The sequence below is a fragment of the Gymnoscopelus microlampas genome, assembly GCF_963454915.1.
Source record: "Gymnoscopelus microlampas genome assembly, chromosome: 14".
NCBI lineage: Eukaryota > Metazoa > Chordata > Actinopteri > Myctophiformes > Myctophidae > Gymnoscopelus > Gymnoscopelus microlampas.
The window spans coordinates 21560080-21582324 of NC_139951.1; the positions used below are offsets into that span (position 1 = coordinate 21560080).

Here is a 22245-nt window from a genome sequence, read left to right on the forward strand (position 1 = left end):
CCCCAAATATAATAAGTAGCTTTACTTAAAAACAAGCCCAAAAAGTCGCTTATAATAAGCAGACATGGCAACACTGGTCGCAGAACTTCAAGTCCCGGCAGCCCCGGCAGCGGCGCTCTCGCCTCATTGGCTGCTGTCCGGCTGTCAGTCAGTCAAACGGGCTGTCAGGCCCCGCCTTCCCTCCACCACCGCTCCTACAGTAAATATTTGTGTTTGCTCAACCGGCTCTTAATGGTGGACGACGACTGAGGCACAGAAAACCCGAGAGAGAGGAGGAATTATAAAGAACTCGGAGAAAGAAGACGGGATTATAGCAGGACGCGGGTTAGAGAGAGAGAGAGAGGAGACACAACGCCTTGGGGTCTAAAAAAAACATGGATGAACTTAAACATCAAGTGATGATCAACCAGTTCGTCCTGACGGCGGGTTGTGCCGCAGACCAGGCGAAGCAGCTCCTGCAAGCGGCACACTGGCAGTTCGAGGTGAGGAGGGAGGATGGGTGATGATACTGGGGTAAATAGCAGATCTACAAGCTCACCAACGCGTTGCTCTGAGCTTGTAGATCTGCTATTTTCAGATAGCCGATGATCTGGACCCGGGTGTCGAAAAAAAAGAACAGATCAGACCAAAGAGACCAAAAAAAGAACAGATCAAAGACCAAAAAAGAACAGATCTACAAGCTGACAACGCTTCGCACTGGCGACGCGTTGTTACCTTGTAGATCTGTTCTTTTTTTGGCAAGCGACACGGCCACACTACGAAGTGTAGATTCTAGGCTTAATGTTTATGTCTGGAACTCGCCCTGTCATTCATTGTCAGTCTAGTTTTGTTTTCTTTTTACTTTACCGGTTAAATAAAGAATGATTTGTTGTACAGTAGCCTATTGGAAGCGGATCATTTCAAAACTGAATTTATTTAAATAATTGTTTTTTTTTGTTGTTTTTTTTGAATGATGATGCGTGGGTTTAAGGCTGACACAGTGAAAAATGTACAAAATAAACCCCCTGTATCCAATTATGATTGACTCCAGATTAAATAGTATAATCCGCCACATGACTGCAAATGCTATTATGCAATAAAGATGATGACCGCTGCTTTGTATTGACTAATATAAGCCCAAATAAAGTGTTTAGTCTGCAAACAGAAAATAGATATTTTTTGACGTTGATAATAATAAACACAGGAAAGACGTTGGTGTTCATGCTGTTTAGTCTCTTGATCGTTGGTTCAATTATGCCAACGATCACGTCTTTTAATTAGTATCACAATGTGTGTTGGATTAAAATGTTAGTAACCTTTGTTTGTTTGTTTATTATAGACCGCCCTCAGTGCCTTTTTTCAAGAAACAAATATCCCATACGGACATCATCAAATGGTGAGTGCATTGTATGGGGGTGAAATCATTATGTAGGCTACTTAATACTGTTGACCTGTTTTGATAGATTGCAACACAAAATAAATGATCTGCCTACCCATTCATATGTATCACACGCCAGCTTTGTTGTAAGCTGGTGGCTGTCATTGTGAATAGAAGGGAATGGTAAAGACAAGCCCGCACTGGTCGAGAACGATGTTGTGGCAACAATAACAAAGAAGCACATGTCCGCCATGTTGTGAGTGAGAGCTTCCAGAAATAAACACACAGGCAGACATGCAGCCTACAGAGAGAGAGAGAGAGAGAGAGAGAGAGAGAGACATTCACATACATTGACTGAAGTACAGAGAGTGAAAAGGGGGGGGGGTGGGGGGGGGGGGGTCTCAGAATTGTCTCACTTGTTTTTTTAAACTATTAAGACCTGAGGCCGATTCTACAAATGCCTTCTAAACCTGTAGTTCTATCAAAATAAAAAACTTAAAAAATAGCAGATGTACAAGCTCTATTTTTGAATAGCCAATGCCAAAATCTAAAATGCCACTCATGCTTTCCCAGTTTTATTGGGTTAAATGTGTATGACCACAATGGATTTTAGGAATACTTTGGCAGTTGAAGTATAGTATATTGAATGAAAATTGGATTTAATTGAGCAGCGAGGGGAGGGGGAACCTCTACATTTGATCAATTGTGGAACTAAAAAGGAAGTAAGGGCCCCTTTTAGTGTTTTTTTTTTCTAGGGAAGCAAAAAAGAGACTCTTTCCAGGAAAAGAGGGCAGCTGCCTTTTTGAAACAAGCCATACAAGCAGCTGTAATCCATTAATATGGCTGCATTGCTTCTTCATGGAACATTACTGCTGTTAACAGTAGATGACCAATTTCCTCCCTCAGGGATCAATAAATCCTTATCTCAGCTTATGTTTGTTGTCATTGGATGGGGTAGAGGTTGAGACAAACATTCAAATTGAATATTATGAAGCAAACTGCAAGCAATATTTGGCTTTTTTCAATGCCGCATTGGCAGCAAGCTGTGGTACGTAACGCAGCTGTGTGAATTGTAGCATCTAGAAGCAGCTTACTTCTGGAACGGACTGTTGTGTTGTCATTGTCAGGGGTTTGGGCAAAAAGGTTGATCATTTTGTCTGCGCCAGGTACCTTTTTCTGTGTGTGCAGTACAGTGCAGACTGTCAAATTGTGACATCAAACTTGACATTTTAGGTTTGTGTAGACAGAGGGAGACGGTGGCAGAGACAAAAGAGGGTTTTTGATTGTTCATCTCATTGCGACATGCGCTGAGTACATTTATTGCATTGCTTGCAGCAGTACATCATTTACGTCATTCTGCATACAGAAATATTCCGGCATATTATTGAATGTTATTGTTGTCTTATCGCAGGGCAGATATAGCACAGACCATGCTTTGTCACCCGTCGCCCTGCAAACAAAGGCTCAGTCCCTGATTTAGCCCCGGAAGCAAGCGTCCCACCTGAACTTACTTGAATATACAGAATGAAGAACAATTAGCTGAGGGATGACCTATCCCACGTCAAAAACATGATGGCTAAGCTTTTATGTACACAAGCTCAATACTATTGGTATAGACAGAATAATAAAGGAGTAAAGACCGGAATAAAGAGTAGTAGACAGGAATAAAGAGTAGAGAACTGGTGTATGTTCACACATACACACATACATACTGTACATATATACAGTATACACACAAGCCTTGAAGTTATTTTGAATAATTAAATGTTTGCAATTTTGTCACTGTAAACAAAACTGTGTGTACACATACACTCCCAGTCTCAAGACACACATTGCAAGTATGACCTTACACTCTTTGCATGTATTGCATTTGTGTTTGGTGTGCATACACTTGTGTGTGTTGTGTGTGTGTGTGTGTGTGTGTGTGTGTGTGTGTGTGTGACTCAACTCAGCAACAGTGTAGTAGGCCAGCAATGTCGAAAGCCTTGCTGGCTTATCAGGGCCACGGCACTGCCTGGTATACAGACCTAATCCACTTTGCTCTCGCTCTCGTAACTCTCTCTCTCTCTCCCGTGCTCTTTCTCTGTGTCTCTCGCTCTCTTAACACTCTCTTGCTCTGTCTCTCTTGATCTCCTCTGCTCTGTGGCTGTCACTCTTAAGCCTAATTTGTACTTATACTGTCATACGACAGTATCGCCAAAAATAACTGATTTCAGTTATTTAGGCAAAGAGCACTGCGATACGATGAAGTATTAATTAGGCTTTAATCTTTGTGTCTGTAAATCCCTGTGTCCATCTCTGTCTCTGTCTCTGCTGTTTCCCCATTTCTTTCCCTCGTGGTTTCTTCTCTTTCTCCCTGTCTGACTCTCCCCATCAATCTGTTCATTTTCAGTGATATTTTGTTTGTGTGAATTAGGGATGCTAATAATTAACCATTTAATTCACCTGCACTCGCATATCGGTCAATACTGAGTACTGATCCAATACCAGTGTGTTAAAAAAACAAAAAAACATATTATTAAAATCAAATTATTACATTTATAATAGCAGTATACTAATCCTGTATGGATTGTATATGATTGATATTGTCGTTGTATGTCCTGGTTCAGGTTAAGCCTTTATTAAAACGTATTATTGAACTTTTGACTGTATCAGAGGCATTCCGATACTGATACTGGTAATGGAACTGTATATTGTTTAGTAATACAACTCGGTTGGTGTTTATTTTAGGACACACATTGCAACACACGTTACACCCATACACGCCTGCGCAAAACACACAAAATAATTGTATAACCTGTAAAGGCACATGGGCCATAAGGCATCGTGGATGTTATTACAGTCCATATAGTATTTTTTAAAGAGATCACTTAATATTACAAATACTTCATGTTGGATGCAGATTACATTCGTACATAGTGTTGGCACCAGTGAGAGAGCGAGAGAGAGAGAGAGAGAGAGATCTATATATCTATATATATGCATACACATATATACGTGTGTGTGTGTGTGTGTGTGTGTGTGTGTGTGTGTGTGTGTGTGTGTGTGTGTGTGTGTGTGTGTGTGTGTGTGTGTGTGTGTGTGTGTGTGTGTGTGTGTGTGTGTGTGTGTGTGTGTGTGTGTTATTAATTGTGCTGCCCTGTCACCACCAAGTCTTGGCATGGTGTGTTAAATGTTTATACCCAGCGAGACTTGCCAGTTATAATGCTCTGGCTAGCTCACCCACTCACCATTTGTATATTTGCTCTCAGAAATCCCAGAGCCTCTGGTGAGCCCAAACAAACTGTAGCCTTTGCACAGACATGCATTTTAGAGTCTGTGTAATATATTGTAGTCTGTGTGTGCATGTATGCATGCCAGGGAGGCGCACTCAAGCATGTGACGATGTTTCGGGTTAGGGATCTGAGTGTCTATGTCTATATCTATGTATTTATATAATTCATCATTATTATTATTATTATTAATAAAATAATAATGCAGCTCATTTGGTCAAATAGAAATTGAAAAGTAGTGAGACTGTATTAAGAAGAGCATGTGACAGATGTCTTAATCAGATGGCCATCACTATCAGCTGGCCAGGACAGAGGACAACATGTACTCATTCAAACCACTTCTCCTCGCCTCTTTTCTCCTCTCCTCTCCAGTCCTCTCTTCACTCTCCCTACTCTCCCTGTCCATACAACAAACCGTACCATACCGCAGTGCATCCTGACAGTATGTAAAAGAGGTTCAAAAGAAAGAGGCAGCTAAATGGACCCTTTTGTGTAAGGGCAGCCGGTGTAGCTGAGGACACGTCACGTCAGCGTTCTCCCTGCTTTTTACCCCCTCTTTCTGTCTCTCTCTCCTTTCCCTCTTCACCTACTTAATATCCTCTCCACTTTCATCTTTTGCTCTTTCTGTTTGTTTCTCTCTCTCTCTATCTACGCATCAATGCTGTAACTGCTTGTTCTGGTTCCAAGGTGTGAACTGGGTGTCTATGCAGGAAGACACAGACAGTAACTCAGTGTTCTAGGAGGCTGTGATTATTAGTACCCCGCCCGGAAATTAGGATGTCTGCAAAATGACAAAAGGATTATTTAAAAGACACAGTGATACACAGTGTAAAAAATTACAAAAGCAAGAAACAAAAAGGACTGATAGTCTTTTTTTTACATTCGAGACCATTATTTTTCCCCCTATGAGGCTGTAGCAGCGGTGGTGAATATTTATCACACAAAAAAATGTGCCCTCAAAATAAAAAGTCAGGTGAACGCATCACGTTCAGCGAGACAAAGAGTGTCTCGTAACTCTTTCAATGAGTCTGGACTGTGGACAGAGTCGTGTCCTTTCCTCCCCTTAGTGTAACTGAACATGAAGCGTCCTTGCTGATAGCGCAAAATAATTTAACTTTAGTGCATAAAGACATAAGACGGAGCCGTCTTCCGAAATATATAATAATAATAATATTTACTTAAAAAATCAGCAGTGGCAGTGAATGCATAACATAGGGGACATGTTGATGTTATGCAGAGTGAATTACAATGAGTGTCCTGTCTGGCCAGGGGGGTCTTGCTCTCAAACCCACATGGACAAGACTGATCTGTTGACAGATGCATGTGTGGTATGTAGAGCAAACCTGTGTGACCTTTAGTTTTCGGTCTCTATAATCGCTCTGCCAGGCTGCAACCTCACCTCACACACCGATAACCATTAAGTCAGATAACACTGTGGATTTCTAGACAGCAGCATGCTGGATGAAGTGCTGTTAGAGGATGTGTGTGTGTGTGTGTATGGACAGGAAATAACATTTTGGCTTGTAGATTAAAAAAACTACCCGTGTGTGTGTGTGTGTGTGTGTGTGTGTGTGTGTGTGTGTGTGTGTCAAACAGTTTGGGTGTTTGTACAGGAATGCGCACAGCAGAATGACTCCTCAATGTTAATTTAACTGAGCTTTAAAAAAATAGACACTCAGGGTTAAGTTTTTACTGTATGTGTGGTCATCCGTTTAGTAACAGCATATATTTAACATTTCAACATTGGATGGTGGAGACGTGTGTGTGCATGTGTGTCTCTGTATGTCTGTGCATAATAACAGACACATTTCAGTTTCAGCCTTGGGCAGAGGAGATTTGTGTATGTGTCTGTGCAAGGACATGGATAAGTGCATATTACTAACATATCTGTATGTGGGCCATGGGCCACAACCAATAAACATCACTGACAAAGTCATCGTGTGACCAGGAACTAAGGGAGTACGCAAACTAATTGACTTTCATGGCTATCTCTGAAGAACATGAGACCACACCATGTGAACAAGCTAAGCACCTGAAAGTAGTCTACCTCACACACACAAACAAACCCAACAATTTAATTATATCCTTATTAAAACATTATTTATTTAAACCCTGTGAGTAACCTAGAAAACAGTACAAAGATAGTGAAAATGCCCTTAAAATAATAGTTTCTGTGGGTACACATTTGTAATCACATTGACCTGAAAGTGTGTTGTGTTGAATAGTGTCCCATTTTTACTTAGCTAGATCCAGTAACCCCTCTTCAGAGTTCCTGTTTCAACATTTTGCTGCCACTGAACACATCCCCAGCATGGCCTACATTGTACACTGTAAGCCCATGGAGAGAGAGCCAAGCAGGCCTGCAGAGCTACTTTTATGTGTTGACATTATTTTTAGGATGTTTCTGCTTTTGTTATGAGATCTTACAGCAGAGAGAGACCGGATATAGACAGGGGAGAAAAGAAGAGAGAGTGGGAGGCCATGCGACACAAGTCACAAGCAGGGTTCAAACCAGTCATTTACAACCGGCTCTGTGTCTATGCAGTACTGCTGCTGAGTGCTGACTGCTTACCCCCAATTTTACACCACACGTTTTCTATTGTTCTCTACTGCAGTGGTTCTCAAAGTGGGGTCCGGCTAACCCTAGGGGTCCTTGAGGGGGTCCCAGGAGGTCCCCAGCTAAATGTGTTAATAGAATCAAAATCAGTTTAATGACTAACGTAATTTCAATTTGTACAAGCTCACAACGCGTCGCATAATCTTTAACAACGCAAATCATCTTTTATGGGCTACCTGGCACGAACTCTCCTCAGATGGGGGTCCGCTGCCAAATAAATACCTGGTTGGAGGTCCTTTACATCAAAATGTTTGAGAACCACTGATCCTTTTTGTATTTTATTATTATTTGAAGTAGAGTGAGTCACGTTTGCCTAAGTGCGTAGTTTTGACTTTTTTTCTTCTAGTAGACGAATTCCTTTGTTGAGACCAGAAAGCTGCAAGGGAGACTCAGTAGAAAAGGCTATGGTGGTGGTATTTGATCCTAGGCCAACATGGTTACATATGCCTCTGAGGGGGTGGCATTTTAACCACTACACCATCGACGGGCATGGAATTGTGGTTGTGACTGGCGTAGTGTGCCTTGTTCAGTCATTCAATCGGGCAGACTAATTCAGTAAGTCAGTCATTCCGAAGTGAGTGAATCAATAGGGGGGGGGGGGGTGGTTGCAGCCAATCATTGACCTGATAAAAAGTGACGTCAGTGAGACAGTATTGGGTAGTGCCGCAGGCCAGCCGTATTAAAGCCCGACACAAGCTTGTATGTCTGCTTCCCGGCACCGTGAATAACCCCAAACAGGGGGGTGAATGGGAATGAACAGAGTGGAGTGGGGATGCAGGACTACAGTTGTTTCTGGTAACTAGCAGTGTGTGGTTTTGGCGTCCGGGCGTGGCTTTTAAAAACAAGAGTGTTGGAAGTCCTAAACCTCTGCCAAGACTTTTAACAAAGCTTCTACATGTGCGTGCACGCCACCCCCCCCCCACACACACACACACACAACTCATAGGTAATGTTGCTGAAAGTGTGTGTATGTCTATGCGTGTGTATATGTCTGTGTGCGTTCCTCCCGAGTCTCCATGAGAGTGTGCATATACTGTATGTCTGTGCTGAAGAGCAGAGGTATAATTAGTGCCATAAATCATATGAGAACACGGGTGAATGTCTGCTCTCATTCCTCCCTGGCTGTCTCGACCTCTATCTCTCCACCATCGCACCGCAACGACAGAGAGATGGGATGGACAGGCAGGCCGATGTGTTCTGAACAGGGGTAACCGATAGGAAAAGTGAGTACTCAAAAGTTGAAAAGAGTACAAAGAACTAAAACAAGAGAGCAGAGGCCAGGGCCATTAGGCAAGAGGCCGGGTGGGCCAAGAGAGTGAAAGAGAGAGAGAGAGAGAGGGGGGGGGGGGGGGGAGAGAGAGAGAGAGGCTGAGTCTGACAGTATAGAAGAGGCTAATTTCAGGGCAATGCCAGGTATTTGACCAGCAGGGAGATATAATGACTTTGAGTCAGCACAGGCATGCGTTGTGTTCCAGTAAGAACAGGAACAAGAGGTCGCCTGTCCCTCAGTGGACGACTCCTGAAAAATACACAGCGGCCCTATTAACATTTGGAATGAGCTGAAATGTAATTTGTGTGTGTGTGTGTGTGTGTGTGTGTGTGTGTGTGTGTGTGTGTGTGTGTGTGTGTGTGTGTGTGTGTGTGTGTGTGTGTGTGTGTGTGTGTGTGTGTGTGTGTGTGTGTGTGTGTGTGTGTGTGTGTGTGTGTGTGTGTGTGTGTGTGTGTGTGTGTGTGTGTGTGTGTGAGTGAGTGAGTGATACCAAGTGTGTATGATACCAAGCAGTCAGCCACATCTGTAGAGGTTAGGTCTGCTTACAGCGTGTTCCAGCCTGCTGTCCCATGTACTTCCTGGTGTAGCACTTCCAGGAACACACCACACACACACACACTGAAGCACACTTGTATTACAACACTATCATGGACCGTCCATTCATTTCTACTGGCTGCATTACTTTAAACCCCCAGTTGAGTGTCTAAACCCTCACAGTTGAAGTGAGGACTGACTAGATGTGCTCACTTTGTGCAATTCTCTTACGACACCTGGACCTCGTAAATGTAAAAGCATACTGTAAGAACACACACAAAACACGCTGGCAGTGGAAATCTGTGGGTTTTTCTGTGAGGACCAGATGTGTTTATAAGCAGTTCAGTTGGATTGGGTTTCACAGAGTCGTCACATAGTGCCTGGGGCTGAGGAAATGAGAACAGGCACTCGACTTGTGTTGTGTCGTCTGGAGCTCGACAATATATCAATAATGTATCGAATTATCGATATCCTGATATTAGATTGAATATTATAATATGATGTAGCATAATTTCTGTCTTTAAGTGGTTTTAATCATTTAAGCTCTGTTGATACTTAGAAACAAAAATAGCCATTCTACAAGCTCACAACGCATCGCTGTTTATGAAAATGTTTGAAAAATTAAAAATAAACATTTTTTTATATTTTCGTCACAATACCGATATCAAGGTATTTGGTCAAAAATATTGTGATATTTGATTTTGTCCAATATATTGCCCAGCCCTGCTCAACCATCAACCTCTCTAATTTGAGCTGCCCTAACGTGACGTAAGATACATATTGTGTGTTCTTCTGTGTAGTCCTGTTGTGTACAAGACCTGGTAGTTTCTGATGGCAGGCTGAGGCCGTCCGTGAGGCCAAACTGTGCTTTCTAGATACGTGTGGGCTACTGACTGTACACCCATTGTTGTTGTTTTGAGCATTGTGCCGTGTGCAGTTGACCAAACCAAACACTACCTTGTTGTTTGAGTGACACTCACGTGTGTACACACAAACACACACAGACACGCCCGACTCACTCCACTGCTTTAATATTCGGCCCTCTTCTCTCTCTTTCAACACTGATTCTTCCTTTCGCTTTCTCTCTGCACTTATATAATACTCCTTCTCTCACACAAATACTCTCTTCATAGAGTGTCAACATATAGCCCACACACACACACACACACACACACACACACACACACACACACACACACACACACACACACACACACACACACACACACACACACACACACACACACACACACATACACACAAATACAGTCTGTTTAATGATCAACTGGCTCTCTAGAGAACATTGACCCTTACCATGTGCATGTGAACTAACTATACAACATAAACACACACACACACACACACACACACACACACACACACACACACACACACAGACACATCCCAGGGCTCAGCAGCTGGGTAGAGCTACGCAGGGAAATTATGTTATGTTTTTGATGTTGTTTATATAGATGGGGAATAGGGAAATTCAGTTGTCATAGCAGCATATCTGGGGGAATTAGTGAAAGAGCATGGGTGCTCTTTCACAACAGCTCCCTGCTCCGCACTGGGAACAGTTCCACTTCTTTGTATCAGGGAACTGCACAGAACAACTAGACTTCTATTTTGGGACACCGTGAGCAACACTGGGGCAGTTGGGTGTATGTGCCTTATACAAACGCTGCCAGGGCTTTCCCAGATGCATATTATTATTATTATTATTAATTATTATAATACAGCATGCTTCTGGGATGTACCTGCATTGCCACTGCTCAATCATTAGAATATTTCAATCTTGCATTGCAATTCTAATTTCCACAATCAACACAATGCTATTGACATGTGACTAATACATCATACCAACATTGGAAGATGAGTAGGTAATGAAACTGCATTTCCATTTAGAATATATACATATTGATAGAAGATACAGGGGGGCCATGAAAAGTACCACGACGAATACCATTAACAACATTAACAGTTGTGACACCGATGGCTTGCAGATTAATGAGGGGATTAGCATGTTAGCTCTAATGCTGCAGTGCAAACCTGTCTGAAAGGTGAGGGTTAGTCATGATCCGCATGCAGAGCTGCAGCTCCAGAACAAAGAAGCACAGCTAAAACTGCTAGGCTACACACACACACACACACACACACACACACACACACACACACACACACACACACACACACACACACACACACACACACACACACACACACACACACACACACACACACACACACACACACACACACACACACACACACACACACACACACACACACACGTGCACAGTACATAGAAACGCAATGGAGCAGTCCCTGTTTAAAGATTTAACAGGCTGTCCAGTTAGTGTTCATGCACTCTCCTCCCCTCCCACAGCCCTCCCTACCGCCCTCATTCTCACTCCATCTTTCTTTCTCCATCTCTTCCCCCCCCCCCCTTCCTTTCAGCACTTTTTGTTCTTGACAGAGACTCCCATATTCCTGCAGCTTGGCTCTCTAGCTCTCTACCTGTGCTTCACTCACTCTCAGATACGGTAGTTTTCTCTCTTTGTCTGTGGCTCTTTATATCTCATCCTAATTCTTCCTCTCTGTTTCTGTTCATTTATCTCAATTCAGTACCTTTTGAATAGCTCCCAAAATGTTTAAAGCCAAAATGTTGTGACACCGATAAAGTTTTATTTATCCCCCAAAGGGAAAGTCAGTGTACAGTAAAAGAATTGCCAGCATTTGCACAACACACAGGAAGTGATGTACTATCCATTCTCTAGATTAGATAAAAGCTCGACATACATCAAGCCAACGGTTAGCTGAGAACGGCAGAGCTTCCAACCGCTCATTGGATGTGTCTTCGTATTAGGTGTATGTGTGTATTAAAGGCTGTTCACAGAAGAGGTCAAGAAATTAATCGGTGCTTGACCATCGCCTGCATTTGGTCATTTTCAAGCCAATCTGTACTGTTGAGTAGGAGAAGGCACGTGGGGGGGGGGTGGCATTTTCCACAGTTGAGAACTAATCTGGTTGCATGCAACCCATGGTGTGTAGTGAGAGCGAGAGAATACTTTCTTTTTCACAGCTGACCCTCGTCGCTGTGACCTCGGTTGTTGTCGGCCCGAAGGTCAGCTTGGTGTATTTTGCCTTTAGAGGAAAAAGGAGTGTTGTGTGTGGGGTGTAATTACATTAACCACTTGAACCCTAGCATCCCTATTTTGGGGGGGGAAATGTGCCGAAAATAAAACCGAGCTACAAGCTCAGAACGCGCCGCAACACGATGTGTTCTGAGCTTGTAGATCAGCTATTCTTTGGCAAAGAGTTTTGGAGAAAAAAAGACTAGACCAAGTACAGCGGCGGCCCCAGTCGAGTTTCCTATACTAAAATATAGAGGATTTAAGTGGTTTAGTGGGCACCTCCTATCACTCGTGTTTTCATTGAGTTTCACCCATGACACCTCCAGAAGGCTTCGTAGTGAATGATTGCATCCCTAGACCAACATCCCACCCCCAAAGATACCAAGCCATATACTGTAACCACAGTTGGCAATTTGGGGAGTGGAATGCAGAGGAGAGGATGCAATGTTGGCCTGAGTGTTTCCCCAGCATTCCTCACCATGTCTCGTTAACCCTGCAGCTCTGCGTGTGCCGACAGGATGGGTACCAACCGGAAGATGACGACAACAGTTAAGCATCATTCACACTGAGCACGATAACCATAACTATAGCGATAACTATGTGAGCATGACCCACGCTACAGGAAATATTGCACTGCTGCGTGCTGCAGGGAGATGACCATTGAGAACACACACAGTGCAGGACATTTGTTGTGTCAGAGTAGGCTATTTCAGTAGGATATTCTATATACATTATACAGTATATTGTGTATATTCTATATACTTGATTCCTTATAACTGATCTCCAGAGATATGGTACTGTCAGCAGGCATTCTCTTTTTGGGAAAGGTTTTTAGAATGACCTGATTGTATGCCACAACTCTGGATATTTCTCTATTTCAATCATCAGTTCACTGTGCTTCGACAACAACAGGTTGGGACTAGCCTGCAGGTTGGGAATCTGCTACGGGGGCAGATGAAGAGTTGCCATGCCCACGGGTACCCAAAGGCATAAAAGAAAATCATTTTTCACCACGCTGTAACGCCTGAGAATGGAACAGTGGCGTAAAGGAACTGGGCGTGATGTCAACTTGCGCTGGCGCATGTCTAGCGCCGCTGGTGTGTGTTTGTACATAGACAATAATGGGGGCGGCTGTTTTAATGCGCGTCATTCGCAGCCAGTGTGTTTTATCCTTTACACAGTGAGGAGGCGAAGGGAGATGCCAACAGAGAACGAAGTGGACGGACGCAGGACAAATGGGCAGCAAAAGGGAGAGACGGAGAGAGAGATGGAAGATGGGAGACCGAAACAAGAGTTAAACAGACGGGCAGAGAGCAAGTCAGAGAAAGACCAATGGGAATGAGAGAACGCAGTGAAATAGGACAAGCAGGGAAACATTTTCAAATCAGACCACGCTGTCCGTGAAAGAGAAAACAAGACGGAGAGAGGAAGGGAGGGCTAAGAATGAGCGTGTGCGGTTTCTAAGTGTCCAGGGGTTAGAGTGCTGATGTAAGGCTAAAATCGAGGAGGGCAGTTGGGGTTACCGGAGGTAACCAGAGCCCTCAGTGAAACACATGCAAAGAGGCCCAGAAGCAAACTTTTCAAACACACTCTCTCTCACACACACACACACACACACACACACACACACACACACACACACACACACACACACACACACACACACACACACACACACACACACACACACACACACACACACACACACACACACACACATACACACACTTGTGTCTCTGAGGAATGTAGTTGGTTATACTGGAGATAAAAGCTTGTCATTCTCTTCGGACACACTCAACCACCATACAAACAAACACACAGAGATAGTTTATAGTAGAGGCCCTTCCATTTAGTTTCCAGTGACTACATTCATTCCTCAACATGTATCCCTAACCGTAACCCCCTTACCCCAATCTTAACCCTAATGTTGTTCACAGCTCGAAACCCTAAACCCCATCCCCAAAACAGCCCTTACGTTCCAGAAGTGTCCTTGTCTTTCAAGCCAATGTCCCCACTAGGCTAGAAGTGTGCGTGGCATGCAACACACAATACACGGAGAGAAGGTGTTTTTGGGTTGTTTAGAAGTAGAACAGGAAGAATGCCATGGCAAGTTCCACAAACTGAGACATAGAAAAAAGGGAAAAGGCTGAAGACTGACATAAGAGAGGGAGAGAGAGAGACAGACGTAGGGAAAGGGAAGACTCGAGAAGTGAGAGAGAATGGTGGCGAGAGTGGCTGGTAGACAAAGTGAGAAAAGAAAATTAGGGGTGTTTGGTGGCTCAGCCAGTGCATAGAACGTATTGCACTTGGTGAGCGCCAGGACTCCGGTTCGAATCCGACCCTCGTGGCATCTCCCATGTCTCTCCTCTTCGTGTCTCTAACTACATCTTTAGAGAAAAGAAAGTTAGTTGAAGGAGGGAGAATGACTTGGCCTTGAGAGAAAGAGAGAGGCTGACGGACAAGTAGCCTCTCCTTTGTCTCTCATCCCCAACCCATCAGCACATCTCCATCTGCACTCCTTCCTCATAACAACCGTCCCCATGGCAACACCTCAACGTCGCATCAGTAAAACGTGTCTAAATCACATCATCTTCAAAAATTGTCTTCCTCTCTGTCAGTCGATGCCTGTGTGTATACATATGCATGGGTGTCAGGCAGCCATGCCTGTTCTGCAATCATGTGTGTCCACAGCATGTCATTTCCTTATGTGAGATATGAAACCCCATACTGTGACTGAACGCAGCGCACGTGCCCTGTGCGCTTTCACCCAACCTAGCTTGGAGCCTGGATGGTGCACGTGCTGTCCTACCCGCTCTCGCGTTATGCTCCCTGTCTCCTTAAGAGCAGTGAGGGTTAATCTGCTAACGCGGTGAAATTAGAGGGTTGATTTATCTCTGCAAAAGAAATTACACCGAGTTAAAGTTTACACTCTGGTTTTACTGTGTAAAATCTGAGTGTAAAACTTTATTTACAAAATCTCTCATACATAGAATGCAGCTCAGACTGCTTCACAAACCTGCAGGCTACTCGGGCAGATACAAATGTAAAGGCAATACGTACACAGAAGGCAATACGTACACAGCAAAGAAAGAATATGAAGTCATATTATTACAAACGTTTCTTTTATGACACCCATAAGTGTCATTACAAAAAGAAAAGAGTTGGTAAATGAATAACTTTACTGCACCCAGCGCCATCAATTCATCTACAGTATCAGCTGGAGAAAACAGGAAACGCACGTTAACTGGCTACCTCAGTGTTTAGCCCCAGAGTTGGCGTCTTAACCCCCTTCCATGTAAAGCACCGTGTACAATGTTTAACCCCACACGCATTGCTTTGTCTGCTCACTTTGTCACTCTTCTAATGGGCTCTATACCCAAAATAGGGATGCCAGGGTCAGACAGAAGCAGACAGACAGTTAAAGCCGATAAAAGGTAAACTGGATGACGGATACACAGGTAGACCAAGCAGAGGGACAAGATTGACAGGCAGACAGACAGGCAGAGAGATCCTCTTCCCTGTGGGTCGATACTGTCTGTCTGAGTCTCTGACACTGTCCAAGGTCCCTTTTGCGTGCAGACAGAGAGAGACACACACACACACACACACACACACACACACACACACACACACACACACACTGGTGCGTGTGCTGTGGTGGTGTGTGAGGCAGGCTGGCTGTGCTTTACATTCTGCAATCTGCATCACATGTCCTTCTATGTCCTAGAAAGCACAATGTGAATTACTTCTTGAGACTTTGGTATTTCATACAGTATTAGCAGCAATAGCAATAGTTATAAGCTACTAACGACTCACAATGCCCTTCTGTAGCAACTAGAATCTTTCAGTGCTCACAGTCACTGCTCTTTGGTCTTGTTTGGGCAGCATGTGTGTACATATTACAGTGTAAGCAGTGTGTTGGCATCCTGCCTGCATTAGTTGTGGATGATAATACCAGCCTTTGATTATAGCCTTCAGATGTGATTTGACGATGAAGATTCCAGGCTCTGTGCATCCGCCGTTGCGCCCCTGTAACTCGACGCTAATGGCAGGTTTCAAAGTCTACTTTAATGCAGCGCAATATTGTCTATTTTTAGAGACGTGGGTTGCCCAGCAAATGTAGAGTTGTATGTATACAGACAGTGTGTAATTGAGTTTAGTGGATTAGCGAGTCAGAGGCAAAGTTCTCTTAGTCTAAGACGGTAAGACCGTAGCTCTTATATCCTGTCCTCCAGTGTCTGAGCAGTGGGTCCTCTGCGACGAGGACCTCTTATAATCTAAAGTTGCATTATTACCTGATTAGTTGTCCTGCTTTTAGTCCGTCCGAGATCCGTGTGAGCTTTCCGCTCACACGGATCCAGGGTGACCTGCAGTGAGCAGGATGGAGTCCAATGACCACACGGTTAGTGGGCAAGGTGGTCTAGTTACATGAATTACAACCATGAGAATGGGCAAGCGTGCTTAGGGGTTGCCATGATATTTTAGTTGACGATTAATTGTCACACAAATAATTGTCATACAAATAATTGCAATTAACTATTTGTGTGTTTGGAATTTTTAACACTGGAACATTGCACTATATTAGAATGGCCTAATTGCTTAATTTGGTCGGTCGTGGACCACCGCAGCCCCCGGGGGCCCCGACAGAGTGAGAGCGAGCTAAGACATGATGGACCTAGAGTACGTCTCATCATCACCGCGGGACGTAACGGACAACAGGCAGCCCATCACCCCGTCCTCCCACCCTGCCAAGAACAGGAAGGAGTGGTTGATGTTGTTTTATTAGAGGTCGTCTCTCTACCCACAGAGATCCAGGGTGTCCCTTTACCACAGGAAGCAGCCTGGGAGACATGAGCCAGCGTTTCCTGGCCAGAGGGCACCGCGGACACTCTCTCCTTTCATAACAACAACCCCGCCGCCATGTGCCACCCTGACACCACTCTGGCCCCGGCCCGCTCCAGATCAGATAGAGCCAGGGCTGTGGATTTGACCTGCAGATCACAGCATTTTTAGGGGGCAAGGTGGTCTAGTTACATGCACACAGACGAGTAATAAGCACATAGTTCTATATACAGTTCTCCTATCATACACGCACGCACGCACGCGCACACACACACACACACACGCACGCCTCAAGAGTGGAATGGTATTGTGGAGGGCAAGGAGCATGTCAGTCTGTCGAACTGTTAGTCTTGTTATGAAGACTGCCTAGTGCCTACAGGGCAGGAACGCCTGATTAATCATAAACGACGATTAGTGACTGATGATTACTTGTACATAGTTGTAGAACAATGGCTTATTGGCTGCATTTCATTTCACTTCTCTGTATTTTGAAAACCAGTCCAAATGTCAATACAAAGTGAAGTGCAAGAAAGTGCATTGAAACAATTGTTCCCTAAATTATTGTCAATCATGATTAATAATCACATTTGGCGTGTGATACTTGCGCTGTAGGTTGGTGCTACTGTGAAATACTATATGTGTATTTTATTGTTTTATTATAAAATAAATTGGTTGTCATGCCTACTACTGAGGTGAAGGGTTTGGATAAGTTGACACGCGTGTAATGCAGGCTCACCACAGACTCGCTATGAAATGGGGAACACGTGTCCCTTTGTCATCTCATCTGCCCATGCAGGATTGAATGAAGTTTTTCCTCTCTGTTGTGTCAGTTGGTTGCCCATGATAATGTAGCTGTGGTCATGACGTCCCTGTCTGTGTCACCGTTCAAGCGCAAAGCATCTGTGTCACTTTCGATTTTAGCCATGTTTTATACTTCTGCTTCAAAAATATCAGATATATACAAGCTTGCTTGTATATCAGCTATTTTTTTTTAAATCATACATTTTTGCAAATCTTTGAATATATATATATATATATATATATATATATATATATATATATATATATATATATATATATATATATCTTAATGAACATTTTTCACTCAAATCTTTGCTTCTCGGGGTCCCTGGAACAAAATATTTTTAGATGAGGTCCACAGCCAAATACGTAACATTTTGGGGGTCCTTGACATGAAAAGGTTTAAGCACCACTGATATAGCAACTTAACTATTAACTTAACTACTTTTTCAGAAAACTGTTAGGATTTAAAGACATTTGTAGAATCGGCCTCAGGTCTTCATGGTTAGCCCAGGTTTAACCTCTGGACCTTGGATCTTATTTTTAGAAAAGAGGTACTCTTGCTTGTCATTGTTCCACCCATTGCTTTCCTCTGAGAGTTCAGGGGGCGGCGTGGGGTGGCTGGCTATAAAGTATGGAACTTTGTTGTGTTCCTGGTCATAAATAGAATGTTCTAGAAGGGAAAGGTGGCCATTGGAGCAGGAATTGTGTTGATGAGGATGGTGCTGTGCACGCACTATTTTTAAATTGCCAAACATGTTGTTCAGATACCGTCTTACCTGCAAAATGGCAGTGTTTTTGTTTTCCGAGTTGTTTTTAGCATGTTGGTGCGTGCATGCACACTTCGGGGGTGTGTGTGTGTGTGTGTGTGTGTGCGCCCCACTGAAGGAACAGTTGGCAATGGAATGAGCATTGCTTGCACAATGGAAGTGGGAAGAAAGGGGTGAGAACATACAGGATACATTGAGCAGAACATATTCAGGGGAAAAACACATTATGCCAAGGTTGGTAGGCGTACTAAGTCTTTTATTAGGTGCACGAACGTATGCAAGCATGGGTGTATATGTATAAATGTACTATGTATATATACTCTCATACTCGTGCGGCATGTATCTCCACTATGCGTGTTTTTATGTGTGTGTCACATCCATGTGGGTGGGTGCATGGTGGGCAAGTGAAAGGACATCGCAAGACCTCGCTAGACATGAAGCAGGAAGTGAGGGTAAACGGAGGTCAGCGGAGAGGACAGTAATGTTAGCCTAGGGAGTCCTCTGGGTGGGACACAGTGGGGAAGAAAGCCCCTGTCTTTCCCCTCTCAGATACTTGGTCTCCTTAGTAGCCAGACTCCTCATCTATCTTTGATTTGGTTCAGTTCAGAAACTTAATGTTGTTGTTGTCCTATAAGGGAGGTTTGCTATGCACATAACAAATATCACTGTACATAATTTAGGGAAAACCTTTTGTCATACATATGAATGATATTGAATTGTCTGATATCCAAGTCTTCTAGACTTGGGTATGTTCCTTGGACCAACGCTAATCATTCTCTTTCCCCTCCTCCCCGTCAGATGTGCACCCCAGCCAACACGCCGGCGACGCCCCCCAACTTCCCGGACGCTCTGACCATGTTCTCCCGCCTCAAAGCCTCCGAGAGCTTCAACAGCAACGCGGCCGGCAGCCCCATGTCGGCCTCCATGGCTGCCTCGCCCCCTCCACCCCCGCAGCTGGGCATGGGCTGCTGGGGGCTCCCGATGGGCGGCGCGCCACAGTACCAGCAGCAACCCCAGCCCCAGAATCACCTCCATCAGGGACTTTGGACTCAGGGGCAGCAGCCCCCCTGCCCCCCGGCGTGGCCCGTCACGCCCATGGGCGTGAGCGTCAACGCCCATGCGGGCGCCGAGCAGAAGGCCAGCAGCGTGGCGATGGAGGCGGAGAGATGAGGGGCCCGAATGGGACTGACCTACCTACCCCTCACCCCACCGCCTCCTCCTCCTCGGAGGGAGGGAGGGAGAGAGGGAAGGGAGAGGGAGGGAGGGAGGTAGTGGGTAGGATGGGTTCGGATGGTGGTGGGGGGGCTGCGTTGGAGTGGATACGGGTGGAGATTGGGACTCTGTTCCCTATTCTAAAAGCAGAGGACATGTGGTTGGATGGACGGACGGACGGATGGATGGATGGATGGATGGATGGAAAGGAGAGAGGCGAGGGCAAAACGCAAGAAAACGCAAGGAAAACCAATGTGGACACTTCAGAAGAGAAGGAAAACCAATGCAAACATCTTAACAAAAAAAAAGAAAGAAAACAATACAAAAAAAGAATATAAAGAATAATAAATCATGAAACGCACACACACACATAGTAATAAGAGAGCAACTGAAATCTTTGTTAGTTTTTATTCTCAGTAAATGCATAGATAAATGTTATGGAACTAAAAAACAAAAGACAAATCTTCACACCCAAGGATACTACGTGAGGGTTGTTTTTTTCTTCTTCTCCAAAGCAAGAACGTTTTAAGGCAGCAACCTTTTTTTTCTTCTTAAAATTTTCATTCATTTTCTTCATCTTTTCCACCAGTGTGTGTTTCTTTCTATGCCACTGGAGTTTTGTGTCCAGAGACTGTCGCAGTGTTTTTACCTTACTTGTTAGTTCATCACACACATTCGAGTGTACACACATACGTGTGTGTACGTGTGTGTGTGTGTGTGTGTGTGTGTGTGTGTGTGTGTGTCGTGGCCAGTCCTTTTCTAGCCAAGCCACACAAACGTATACACACCCGCATATACACACACACACACACACACACACACACACACACACGGACACACATGCAGGCACACTAGCGTAAAGAAGAGGAGCGCAGTTCCATATTCTTCATCCCCATCGTCAAGGTGGAAACTTTTCTTACCTCACCTGGTGGTCACCTGACTTCTTTCAGCCAATCAGGGATTCTTAAACCAACCTTTGCCGCCGCTGACGACACAGGACATGTTTTTAAAAAGGTTTTCTTGTTTTTAAAAGGGCAGCATCAGCTGCTGCCACTATGGTAGATCATGTTCATGATAACTGATCCTCACTACAATGGCTTTTTATTTCAGCGGTAGGCTGATGCTGATCATTTTCAACCCTGAACTCAGCTGACTACAGCTGTCCACTGCATTGGGTTGTGCAGATTTGGGTATTATAAGAAAAAAAAGTTTGATATTATATAGTTTATAACGTTAATTGTATTGTCTTTTTGAATTTTTTTTTTTTTTTTGAAAGGAGGTTTTAAGATTAGTTGAGGGGTTTGAAGGTGGGCGGGACTAGTTCAGGTTGACCCTTTTTGGAAAAGAGCGAATCAAAACGCAGCTATAACAACATACACACAGACACACACACACACACACACACACACACACACACACACACACACACAAAAAGAAACAACAGAGCTAGAGATGAAACCAACAACGACTACTCCATCTCTGACTCTTCGTTAAGCAGACTTGCCACTTTGCATGATGTGTTGATAAACGTGTAACATCCTTTTGTAGCAAAAGCATACATGAAACCAAGACATGTTTCTGAGCACGAAGAGGGGTGGTCTGGATCCTAAAGGCAACTCAAAGGGCAGTAGTTAATTGTTTCTCTACACAGAGAACATAATAATAAGTGTGCCTGACAGTAGTGGCTCCATAGAGGCCTGTTTGGGGAGTGTTTACCACTATTTATGAGTAATACACCACCATGGCTGAGAAGTGAAAACAATTGCCTCTTCCTCCTGCAAAACGTTTTGTCAAATATCCAAATTTAACATTTTCTAATTTAACAGCATTAAGATATAACCACATCCTCCTGCTTTTTAAAGTGACATTTTCACAACGTTCAGAATCAGTTTTATTGTCACATCACAGGTTTACAGGTGTAAATCAGTTTGTGAAATTCATTTTTTGTGCAAGCACCATGCAATCAACGTTGAATATACGTAGGGCTTGATTTGGAGGTGTTTACTTTGTATTCTACCTCCGCATTCACTTGCCTTGCACCTACAAAAATCTCATTATTATATCATATGTTTTATTTGTTTGGTCCTTTTTCTTTCAAGCAAGCGTTAAATGAAACAGAGCTGGCACGCGGCTAACAAAAAGTGGCAATTTTATTTAATTGAGCTCAAACGATTTCCTGTCTGAAAGAACGGACAAGCACAGAAATAACAAACCGTAACTGACTTATTATTGAATGTACTAATATCAGAGCCTGTTGGAAACGTCAGATATGAAACGTGTTATATGTAAGTTTGTAGTTTGTTCAATGGAAGTGAATAGGGAGATAAAATGCGCCCTCAACTTCAACTTCTTTGTCACATCACAGGTTTACAGGTGTGAAAACGTGGGTGAAGTCTTTCGTACAAGCTCCCATAATTTGCAGTTTTCAAGAAAGGG

At 43.8% G+C, this 22245-nt stretch overlaps 1 protein-coding gene across 1 annotated transcript; it reads left to right on the top strand.

Annotated features, from left to right (window-relative positions):
* Positions 1–206: 206 nt before the first annotated feature.
* ubald1a (UBA-like domain containing 1a) lies at positions 207–19818 on the top strand. Its single transcript, XM_084077724.1, has 3 exons — positions 207–482; positions 1319–1375; positions 19396–19818. Exons 1-3 carry the CDS (start codon positions 375–377, stop codon positions 19765–19767), a joined length of 537 nt encoding a protein of 178 aa, XP_083933850.1. The 5' UTR covers positions 207–374; the 3' UTR covers positions 19768–19818.
* Positions 19819–22245: the final 2427 nt, after the last annotated feature.

Excerpts from the sequence above, each read along its gene's own strand:
- ubald1a (XM_084077724.1), top strand. The coding sequence starts at position 375 with ATGGATGAACTTAAACATCAAGTGATGATCAACCAGTTCGTCCTGACG. Across the intron at positions 483-1,318 it reads CGGCACACTGGCAGTTCGAG|ACCGCCCTCAGTGCCTTTTT; the intron begins GTGAGGAGGGAG and ends TGTTTATTATAG. Across the intron at positions 1,376-19,395 it reads CATACGGACATCATCAAATG|ATGTGCACCCCAGCCAACAC; the intron begins GTGAGTGCATTG and ends CCTCCCCGTCAG.